The sequence below is a fragment of the Nelumbo lutea genome, chromosome 5 (genome assembly GCF_056320005.1).
Source record: "Nelumbo lutea isolate HS-2025 chromosome 5, American lotus-T2T, whole genome shotgun sequence".
NCBI classification, from domain to species: Eukaryota; Viridiplantae; Streptophyta; class Magnoliopsida; order Proteales; family Nelumbonaceae; genus Nelumbo; species Nelumbo lutea.
Window position 1 is genome coordinate 32,075,383 of NC_142688.1, and position 11,838 is coordinate 32,087,220.

Here is an 11,838-nt window from a genome sequence, read left to right on the forward strand (position 1 = left end):
GCATTAAACAAATGATAGAAATGAAAGTAAAACAAACAGTTTTTATCCCTTCTCGATTCTTTGCAGTTTTATTTTCATTTTTTTCGCATTATTATTTGTTGATTGTTATTAGTATAATTTCCCAAACAGTTTTTGCTTATTATTATTTTTCCATTTGTCTTTGCAATTTTCCTTTATTCTCGTGGTTGTTTTATACCATTACTCCTTTTTCTTTTATTTCAGTTAATCTACATTCTATTTTTACTTTCCATCATTTTCTTCTATTTTCTATTTTACTTTTATTTTCATAATATCCTTCCATTTTCTATATTATTTTTATTTCTTAATTTTTTAATGCAACATCATCCCCTAACAAATTTGTGATTTTAAAAACTTTAAGAGCATAGCATCACCATTTTCCATTAGGCTCATAAAATAAGTATAGTTAAACCTTGAACCTCAGGGTATGTTTTCGAGGAAGTCAAAATTAAGGGGGAGATATAAGTAGTTGTCAGAAACGTCAGGGATGTTTATTTAAGTAAATTTACCACTAACACTCTCTCTATATAAGGACTATAATCTATTGCCAAGATGGCCTAGGCCTTTCATGCGATTGCGAGGAGATCACATCTCCGCATTGCGAGGGCCCGTGATTGAAGATGAAATGGCGGGAACACAGTAACCGAACAAACGTTGTGGCAAGAGGTTGTTTTTGCTTTTTTTGAACGCGATCGGTCCCGCGTCTTATTATGGGAAGTTTAAACTCATACGATGTAAACCCTAAAACCCTAATAACGCCAAGTCGCCAAACTCCATTCCCACGCCACGTACCTACCAACCTCCCCATCACGCAATCACTTCCTCCATCACTCATTTCCTCCTCTCTGTTCCTCTCTTCTCAATTTCGTGAAGTTGCAGATGGACGGTCACATTGAAAAAATTCTATGGACGGAGGAACAAATCTCCGATAGGGTTTCAGAACTCGCCTCACAAATCTTCCACGACTTAAAGGGTTTGTCGTCTCCGGTGGTGATGGTCGGTGTTGCCACGGGTGCTTTTATGTTCCTCGCCGACATAGTGAGGAAAACCAAACTGCCGGTCCATGTTGATTTTATACGGGCGGAGTCGTATGGTTTTGGAACCGAGTCAAACGGAGCTCCCAGGATTTCGAGCGATGTTAAGGTCGATGTCAAGGGGAAGCACGTAATCCTGGTATCGGAAGTAATACTAAAATGTTATTTTGTTATATTTTATCTATCTGCATGATTGAACAAAATGTCTATAAATTGCTGCTTATGTTTGGATTTTCGTATGTGGTTTTCGAGACTTTCTATACTTTTGGAGGACGGTTAAGTTTCAGAAATTGAATCCCGAGGGACATGGAGGAGGTAATGGCCTTAAGTGTTTGTGAAGGGAGGATGTGGTTTTTTAGTTTTTACTTGTAGAAGTTCCGCCTGGGCTATTACTATTACTACTGTCTTTCTTGAGAAGGTTGTCGGTCATTTAGCACTTCAGCTTGTTGTTTTCTTCTTTACCATGCTAGGGTGGTTTAAAGGTTTGGTCTTAAGATGGTAAGAGATCAATCTGTAGTGTAAATTTTTTCCATCCTACTTCCCTGTTGAACTTACGTCTTTTTTAGCTGTGCAAGAAAGGGGCTATGAATTACAAAGATGCACTAGCTCCATGTGGTTAAACGATGAGATTGATACTATTTTAGCCAAATTCACCGACTCGTGGATTCCAGTTTGCTATCAAGACTATGTTATGGTCATTTAAATAAGGAGCTTAGGCGTCTCTTCCCTTTGTTTTTATTTGATAAAAATTAGAAATTGCTTGGGAAAAAGAAACTAGAGAGGAAAGGAAATTGCAAACTAGAACAGAATCCTGATGAACTATTTTGCTTCAAGTAAAAAACTGGAAAAACTAAGAAACTGCATGCGCTGAAGGAGTGAAGGTTATGACACTTATACAATTGAATTTATATTGAAGAGAGAGGTAGATTCCTCTATTTTGGTCTATGGGGAGCAAAAGAATTTAAAAAACTCAAGCAGGGCTATAATGAAGGGGACAGAGATTGTTCATTTATCTGTCAAAATAGGAAATAAACTCAACCAATGTTTTAAAAAGCATACCATGCTCATGGTTGAGTTTCCTTTGGTAGCATATGTCTCCCTTAAACCCAGATTGAGCTCGCCTCTCCTGCTTGTTGCTTTGATGAATTAACCTTGACTTTGATGTTGAATCTGTATTTACTACATTGTAGGTGTACTTGTGGCGCTTAGAGTTTAGAGTTTAAACATTTTAGCCTATGTGGGCCTAGAATCTATAAGGATACAACTTTCATGTTAATAAACACGGTTCAATTAATCAATTGAGCTAATAGGCTCTTTGTATAATATATTTATTTCAGAATGAAGACTTTTATATTCTAGTATATTAAATTTTCTGTTATTTTCCTTTTTTGAAACTTGAAAGTAGTGCCTCACTTCGTTCTGGTGCATGCCCTGTCTGTCTTGTGCTTTATGATTTGGGAACTCACTTTCGCTTTTACAACACTGTCCCTATCTTAATGGAAACAAAGTTGTGGTTAAATTTCTTCCAAGCTCACCCTCTCTTATATTCACGTTTGCAAACTTACACACGCAGGCACACTGTTAGCCTGGCATTGGTGTATGTGTGTGTACATGTATGTTTATGCTTATGCATCTATGTGGTTAGTTATTGCTTCTGTGTGCATGTATTTGCCCATGTATTTATCTATCAATCATCTGTCCATCTGTTTATTTCTCTGTCTGTTTCTTCAATAGTAATTTCCTTATATATCCACATTTTTACCTCATTCTGAATTATTGTTCACTTCAAAGACACTTTAATCACAGATTCCTTTGATGATTTCTATTCTCAGGTTGAGGACATTGTGGACACAGGAAACACTTTATCTTGTCTCATTTCACATTTGGAATCAAAAGGTGCATGTTCTGTATCAGTTTGCACGTTCCTTGATAAGCCATCAAGACGGAAGGTTCATTTTGATCTAGTGGGTGAAGGAAAGTTCTATTGGGGCTTTGAGGTAAGAACTCTATATCATATCATAGTTTATGAAGAGAACCCTGATGATTTCTTTTTTCTTTTTACATTGATCTTGACTATTATGTCTGACAAGGTTTATGAAGAGAACCCTGATGAACTCTATAATATTCCTGTAGAGATGTTACACTACCATGCTATTTCTTTTTTGTTTTTGAGTCCATTACAAGTGGCTGGCTGTTGTCATGCAGATGCTGGTTACTGAACTAATTCTTTCTGCAGGATTACTTAACCAATTATTTGTCATCTATTGGTTTCAAGCAAAGATGAAAACTTTGGTTCCATGTCTGTTTTAAGCAACTACACCTTTTTATGCAGATAGTGGTAATGCTGCAGTGTTTTATTTTATTTTTTGTCCTAAATGATATTGTGAGTATTTATTGCTTCTCAATCAGATGAAAGAACAATCTTATCTTCAATGATGATTTTCTCCAAAACATCCTGAGAATAAATCCCTGTACTAGGTCCAACAAGAGGTTAGCTTTGGTGGAATAAAAGATCCTTTCACTGTGCATGGATTTTGCACATGTTTTTATCTTAATAAGGTTTTTTACCCTATAGTTTACATGGAGTATGCAGCTCCTAGTTTTCTTTTATGAATTATTCATTTAGTCCTTTTTCATTTGGAGAGCAATTCATATGATCATATGAAATTAGGGGAATTTCTTTTACTAGAAAAGAAGTTATGTTCGTTGTTGTTTTTTTTCAACTTTCTTCCTGACAAGTTTTTACTTATAAGAATAGCTGATTAGACATTCCACACCAATTTGTGGTGCCTTACAGTAGTCCACTTTTTTCTTTCTCGCATGCTGTTTGGCAGTGTACTTGAATTTATATTACTTTCATCTGTTGAATGCATTGTACAGCGTACTTATATCATGCAATATAGTGGTCACTTATGAGCAATGTCAAAATATTAATTACATTTTCTTTTGGCAGTGCCCAGATTACTTTGTTGTAGGTTATGGTATGGACTTTGCTGAAGTCTACAGGAACTTGCCTTATGTGGGGGTTTTGAAGCCTGAACTATACAAGTGAATGGATCTCTCACATGTGATGCAGTTAGTATATAATCAAAATTAGATTAATTCTGGCATTATTGGGTCTTATTTCATCGCACTGCTCTTAAACCAGCAAAGGACAAAGTGTAAGCATGGATTTTTCTGCAAATACAGGGAATTATGGGATTTTACGTCTTTGTCCATTTCTTATTTTAGGGCCAATCTTGTGATACTCGAATTTGTCTTTCTAGGTTGGTAAGTATCCTGGTAAGTGTTTCCAAAGGAATTCACTTTTACCATTTATACTAATAAACAAATATTTAAAATGAGAAAATAGTGGGTATTGAAGTTATGATACATCCCTAGATTACATCTGTGTTTGTGTGTTTTACACACTTAGAATAAAGTGAGGCATCAGGACCTCTGGATTTTCAATTATGTAAACCTCATGGTCATGGAGGGCGGCTTCAAATGGATAGAATTGACTCTAAGATTGTGTTTGGTTTGATAGAAAATACAAGAGAAACAGAAAGTTGAGAGAAAGTTGTTAAGGAGAACCATTAATAGCCTAGTTGAATTTGGATGGGATTAAGATGTTAAAAAGTATAATTGCTCATAAATAAAAGATGTTAAAAAGCATAGAAAATTTTAGGAAAATAAGAGATTGCTCAACTGTTGCATAGAGTAATTAAAGATGCATGCGATGCTAGAAAGCTCCTCATTTTTGGTATATATATAACAAGAAAGTGTTGTTATTACACACGGTTCAAAGTATCAATTTGCTTGGTGTTGGGACTCAAATACTCCCTCCGAACCGAACTATAGGAGTGGAGCAGGCCACCACCAAACAACATTTTACTAGAAGAAAGAGAGGCTAGCATAACACTCGGTAGAGCCTCTCAGAGTTAATTACACTCAAAGTTTCCCAGAGTTCGTTACACTGCCACCAGAAAATAATTTCTCCATGATTGTATACATGTAGGCCAGCTATATAAGGCCCTGATCATGTAATAAGTGGTGTAAATGAATAACCCTTTCATCTCTCTCTTAATCATTTTCTTCATACCTTTCCTCTCTCTCCCCCCTCTCCCCCATCTTCTATTTTAAGAGGTTAAGCCACCCTCGAAGGGGCTTCCGAGGTGAGTGGTAACTCATCAGATTGGTATCAAAGCCAGGCTATCCAAATCCCAGGCTTTACGATGCTACAGACACGTTCCACTACCGTGGATGATAGGGTTGACCAGCTTGAGGTTGGATTCCACCTTTGCCTCTCAGCAACAGTTTGGCGAGACTAGTCACCCAACAGGAGCGGAAGTTTTTATTTCTAGTAGCCAAAGAACAGGGTATTACTCTACTGGAAAAGTCACTAAGATCAACTTTCCCAACTATTATGGTGGATATCCCATTCCTTGGATCTTTCGAGTAGAAAGATATTTTGAATACCATGAAACTCCCGCACATCAACGTGTCTCCATCGCCTCCATTCATTTAGAAGGAGACGTGATTCTATGGCTCCAGTGGTATTGCTAGATTCATCCCCAGGTAACTTGGACGGAATTCATCGAAGCTTTATGCATCCGCTTTGTGCCGACAACGTTCGCGGACTACAACAAGCTTATCACTTGGTTGAAGCAGACTGGAACAGTAGCAGAGTAACAACTCGAGTTTGAGCGGATGGCAACCAAGGTACACAGATGGTTGGAGAAAGCCTTAGTAGGATGTTTTGTGGGATGTCTCAGAGAGGATATCGATCTGGAGGTGAGGGCTCTCCATCCAGCGACAGTCATGGTTGCGCTGGGATTGGCTCGCCTACAAGAAGAAAGAATCAACAACCTTCATAGAGCTAGCAAACCGACCTACCCGAATTTGACGACTCCTCCATGGGTTGATCAACAGCCCATGAAACTGGCTGGGGATAAATCAAAAGCCCATATTGCCCCGGCCCACTATGCCATTCAAACGTCTCTCATGGGCTGAGATGCAAGCCAGACGCGAAAAAGGCCTTTGTTATAACTGTGATGATAAGTTTGGACTAAGGCATAAATGCCGGGTCTAGCGGGTGTTTCTCCTACAGACAGAGGAAGAGCTGGAAGGGACAAACCCAAAGCACATAAATGACTATGAACTGATTCCAGACAGACCAAAACCTGATGGGGCCGAGATCTCCTTATATGCCCTTATGGACCTCAACTCTCTTCAGTCCATGCATGTAGAAGGAAGATTGGTGGGCTGGACCGTGATGATTTTGATTGACAGTGGCTCTACCTTGAATTTCATCACTTGCCGTTTGGCTAAGAAGCTAGGTATGACCATACAACCCACTCTATTTTCAATCCATGTGCTAATGGGAGTCAGATGTCATGTAATGGTAGATTTTCACCAATTGGATTTTTCGGGGGCTGATATTATTTTGGGAATTCATTGGTTGCGTGGCCTGGGCCCTGCTCTATGTGATTGGGCCAAAATGACAATGGATTTTTGCTAGGATGGCCAGACTTGTCATTTACAAGGGGTGTGGCCCCCTAGTCCATAAGGTGACACTTTAGCCTCCATGATACAGGCCTCCAAGGATGCTACCCAAGCCATATTTATGCACTTAGGCATTCGGCCAGTCCCAATTCTGGACAACCAGGGTTTTGTTCACCCCATAGAAGCCCAACACGAGGCCTTATGATCGATACTCGATCAGTTTGGCGATGTATTCAAGGAGCCAAACCAATTACCTCCACCCCGGGCTCATGATCATCAGATACCACTCTTACCCGGTTCTAAACAGGCCAATTTAAGGCCATATAGATACCCTTACTTTCATTGAGAAGGCAGTGAGAGAACTATTGGAAAAAGGGCATATACAGACCAACACCAGCCCTTTTTCATCTCCTGTACTCTTAGTGAAGAATGATGATAGTTGGCGCTTTTGTATAGATTACCAGGCCTTGAATCAGATTACCATGAAGGACAAGTTTCCTATACCCCTCATTGATGAACTACCGGATGAGTTAGGAGAGGCACGAGTGTTCTCCAAATTAGACATGCGGTCCGGGTATCATCAGATTCGGGTCCACTAGGCTGATATCCACAAGACGACCTTTAACACCCACGATCGCCATTATGAGCTTTTGGTTATTCCTGTTGGACTCCCCAATGCCCCCTCCACCTTTCAGGCCCTCATGAATGGCATCTTCAGGCCATTCCTAAGGCGATTTATTATGGTATTTTTCGATGATATTCTAGTGTACAACAGGGATTGGAATACACATATGGAACATCTGAAACTCACCCTCACAACTCTAAGGGGGCACTAGTCACATGCCAAAATGACAAAGTGTTCCCATGGACAATGACAAATTCAATACTTAGGCCATGTGGTTGCAGCAGGTCGGGTCATGGCAGACCTAGAAAAGGAAGACGCCATCCAAAATTGGCCCAAGCCCACTACTGTAAATGCTCTACGGGGCTTTTTTGGGTTTACCGGATGTTATAGGTGCTTCATTAAGGGGTATGGGCTTATGGCCGCCCCTCTAACGCGTCTATTAAAGAAGGATTCTTTCAGTTGGACTGATAAAGTCCAACGGGCTTTTGAGGACTTGAAGACAACAATTTCTAGCCCTCCAGTCCTCACTCTTCTAGACTTCTCTCAGCCCTTTGAAATAGAATGTGATGTGTCAGGTGTAAGAGTAGGGGCTGTCTTGATGCAGAAGGGGCAGTCCATTGCTTATTTCAGCAAGGCTCTCTTAGCAGCTCACCAAAGTTTGTCCACTTATGTCAAAGAAATGATGGTTGTGGTAATGGCAGTGCAAAAGTGGCGTGCATATCTATTGGGACGCCAATTTGTTATTAGAACAGACCAACAAAGTTTGAAGTACATAGCGGAGAAAAGGGTGCACACCCCAGAGCAGCAAAAATGGCTTAGTAAACTGATGGGCTTTGACTACCTCATAGAATATAAGCTGGGGCCCGTAAACAGAGTAGCTCATGCCTTGTCACGAGTAGAAGAGTTAGCCCATCTGACCTGCTCTCAGCCCAACTTCCCTTTGTTCAAAGCTATACGGCAAGAAGCCAGGTCTGATCTGTAGTAGCAGGTCATTAGAGATAAGTGGAGGTGAGACCCTTCACAAGTTGTTGGTTACCAAGTTGTGGGGCCTGATCTTTTCTTTAGGGGTCGGTTTGTTGTTGCCTAGAATTTGGCCCACAAAGCTGAACTGCTAAGGTTGTTTCATGACTCCGCCTTGGGAGGGCACTCAGGGGTGCTACGGACCCTAAAGAAGCTCAGCAGCCACTATCATTGGGTAGGAATGTGTAAGGATGTATTGCACTATGTATCTGAATGCCAAACCTGCCAACAATAAAAATACTCATCACAGTCATGAAAGGAGGTTATCATGTATGAAGACCTTTCCATGGACTTCATCACGGGTCTTCCTCGTTTTGCATGAAAGGAGGTTATCATGGTAGTGGTTGACCGTCTCACCAAGTACAACCACTTCTCTACATTACCTCACTCTTACACTGCAACAATGGTGGTTGACATCTTCATCCGGGACGTCGCCAAGTTGCATGGAACCCCAAGATCCATTGTCTCAGATCAGGACCCTGTTTTCTTGAGTTCATTCTGGAAGGAATATTTTCGATTGCAAGGAACCCAACTGCACCCGTCAACGAGTTATCACCCACAGATTGATGGGCAGACTGAAGTTCTTAATCGTTGCTTGGAAGCTTACCTTACATGTTTCATAGGGGAAAAACCTCGATAGTGGGCTCATTGGCTTCTATGGGCAGAATAATGGTACAATTCGACTTATCAGTCGATTGTTGCAATGACACCCTTCAAAGCTCTATATGGCAGAGAATCTCCTCCCATATTACCTTATGAATATGGGTCATTCAAGGTGGCAGAAATAGAGACCCGTCTACTTCCGAGAGACGAGATTCTTAGATTGCTTAAGTCCAACTTGACAGAAGCCCAACATCGAATGAAGGCCTGCTATGACATTCACCACCGCCAATTAGAATTTCAGGTGGATGACTTCGTTTACCTTGAGCTCCAACCTTACCGCCAGATCTCGGTAGTAAGACGGGCTTGGCACAAGATAGCACCCATGTATTATGGGTCTTATAAGGTTCTAGAGAGAGTGGGCCTTGTTGCTTATCGATTGGACCTCCCTGCAACCTCAAAGCTTCATCTAGTGTTTCACATCTCACTTCTTAAGAAGGCGGTGAGAAATCATACACTTGTCTCACCCAACTTACCCCAATTCATTGAAGAAGGGGACATTGACACTGAGCCTATCAGAATTGTGGATTTCCGTTGGGTTCGACGAGGTGGTCAAGTTGTGCTAGAAGCCAAGGTAGAATGGGCTGGGCTTCCTCCAAATGATGCCATTTGGGAACATTATCTGAGGCTGAACCAGAGGTTTCCAAACCTAGACTTTGAGAGCAAGGTCAATGCTAAGGGGGGAGGAATTGTTGGGATCCAAACACTCCCTCCGAACCCAACTATAGGAGTGGAGCAAGCCACCACCGAACAACATTTCACTAGAAGACAGAGAGGCTAGCATGACACGTGATAGAGCCTCGCAAGTTAGTTACACTCAAAGCCTCCCAGAATTAGTTACACTACCACCAGAAAATATTCTTTCCATGATTACATACATGTAGGCCAGCTATATAAGGCCCTGATCGTGTAATAAGTGGCGTAAATGAATAACCCTTTCATCTCTCTCTTAGTCATTTTCTTCCTACCTTTCCCCTCTCTTTCCCCCCCACCCCCCATCTTCAGTTTCAGGAGGTTAAGCCACCCTCGAAGGGAGGTGAGCGGTAACTCATCACTTGGTGTTCAAAAGTTGAGTATTGAGCATTTGATAACTTTGATATTCTATTTTTTTTTTTTTTTTATGTTTTTTAGTCTGAATTTGCAAATATGTTTGTTAAGCTGAATGTTAACATTTGAATCTATTAAATAGTCCTAACATTCAATGTATCGGTAACACTAACGGCACTTATTGTACTATATGCATCGATATGTTGCGATACTTAAAAACCTTTTATACTTGATCAATATAAATGAACTCATTCTGTCTTCTGTTATTTGATATCTTCACATCAGATGACCCCTTGGCTGACATTTGGTATTGGAAAATGTTTGACTTTTGCTGTTTTGCAGGATTAAGAATTTAAGTGGCATTTTCCATCAAATTAAAATTCTAAAAATAGGATAATCCAATCACTTAAAATGGACTAAATTCTTTGCGGGTTCCGGGTTGTGAGATGAGTTAAGATGAAATATGGGGAAGAAATAAATTAAAGTTATTTTTGTCAAGGTTGATAATGGTGCATGCAAATCGAAAATACAGGTTTAGTTAGGAAAATATCAGAACAAAAAATAAAAGGGAGTTTCAGATAAAATTCCAAACCTTGCAGAGATACTAAGTGGAAAACTTGAAATTTTTCGAAAGCAGTAGTTGATGAGCTTCTTCAATAAAATGAAGAAGTTAGTTGCTATGTAGATTGTAGATTGTTTGGGGGTAACCGGGAAAGTATTTGCAATCACTGTTCTTTTTAGCCAATGCAAGACAACTGAGTTGGTAGAACGTGTCAGTCATGTACAAACTCAAACAGCCAAAGTAAAAGGATCTCATTATAAACATAAGTCATGACCTATTTAGGGTATGTTTGGTTTATGATCGGAATTGGAATCAGCTGCTTCCGCTCTTTGGTTTGGATAAGAATCGGAATCGGTTTTATTATAAGATATGCACAATTCCCAAGGAAGTTTGGCATTTGGTAAAGAAAAATAGGATTCAAGGAGGCCATGAATGGTCTCATTCCTTAAATTGGGGAATGCGCTGAGACTGAAAATCAGTATCACATTTCAGATTCCGGAGTCCAGAGCCCCATTCCCACGAACCAAATGGACCCTCGACCATAATAAAACGTTTTGTAATAAGCCTCCTTTTAGTTGTTATAGAATGCCCCTTAACACTGAACCCCTCGCTAGCTTACAGAGGGGGCACGGAACCAGAAGAAAACTATATGCTCTTTATAAAATTCCTTTATTAATCTCACAAAGTTTTCCTTTTTATTTTTTTTTCTTACTATTTTGGCCTTAGGGTTATATTTTATAAATGTCTTGTGCTTGTGCACTGAGGGAAACCGGATGAACCATTAATATTTTGCTAGGTTGGATTAACACATCCTAAATAGTATCATTATCTGGTTATATCATATCAACATCTAAATCCATTGATATGACAGCTAATGTATAAATTATCTATTTACCAAAAAAAACTTTGTATAATTGTATCATTAAAAGTAATGAACCTAACTCTTAAAGGACAAATAATGATTACAGGTGAATTTCCCTTGTGAACCAAAGGCATGAATGTTTCCTTCTTCCGGTCTCTTCTCTTGAAGATGAGAACCGGGGTAGCAATGGCAAGTAGATTGACGGAAGTTTGCAAGGGCGGAAGAGCTAAATGGATTTATTATTCTTTCCAGCCTCTCAAAGAGAAAAAGGGAAAGGGGAGCTTCTTAAGATTCCTATGACAGACCCCTTCTCTCTCTCTCTCTCTCTCTCTCTCTCTCTCTCTCCACCTATGCTAGTATCGTGTTACCAAGATGAAAATAATAGGTTTGCAGGTTTAGGTTCTACATTGGTTAAACTGTCTTAACTCTGAAAATCATACTACAATTTATCCCAAGTAAACTATCTATTAAAACATGGGATTCAATTATGATACCTGAAAGACATGATACTGTAAAAGCTTGTTAC

General features: G+C 39.8%; 1 protein-coding gene across 4 annotated transcripts; it reads left to right on the top strand.

Annotated features, from left to right (window-relative positions):
* Positions 1–549: 549 nt before the first annotated feature.
* On the top strand, positions 550–4,258 carry HGPT (Hypoxanthine-guanine phosphoribosyltransferase). Of its 4 annotated transcripts, none has more exons than XM_088944891.1 (3): positions 550–1,191; positions 2,885–3,049; positions 4,006–4,258. In XM_088944891.1, the coding sequence occupies exons 1-3, from the start codon at positions 898–900 to the stop codon at positions 4,102–4,104; spliced, it is 558 nt and encodes a 185-aa protein (XP_088801017.1). In that variant the 5' UTR covers positions 550–897; the 3' UTR covers positions 4,105–4,258. The 4 variants fall into 4 exon arrangements, with proteins under 4 accessions (XP_088801017.1, XP_088801019.1, XP_088801016.1 ...); XM_088944893.1 differs by lacking the exon at positions 4,006–4,258 and adding an exon at positions 3,289–3,601 and having other exon boundaries at positions 573–1,191; XM_088944890.1 differs by having other exon boundaries at positions 719–1,200.
* The last annotated feature ends 7,580 nt before the right edge of the window (positions 4,259–11,838 follow it).

What these genes read in the sequence shown, in the direction of transcription:
- HGPT (XM_088944890.1), top strand. Translation starts at nt 898, where the DNA reads ATGGACGGTCACATTGAAAAAATTCTATGGACGGAGGAACAAATCTCC. An exon ending in ACGTAATCCTGGTATCGGAA is followed by an intron (nt 1,201 to 2,884) that starts GTAATACTAAAA and finishes TTCTATTCTCAG; the next exon opens with GTTGAGGACATTGTGGACAC. An exon ending in AGTTCTATTGGGGCTTTGAG is followed by an intron (nt 3,050 to 4,005) that starts GTAAGAACTCTA and finishes TTCTTTTGGCAG; the next exon opens with TGCCCAGATTACTTTGTTGT.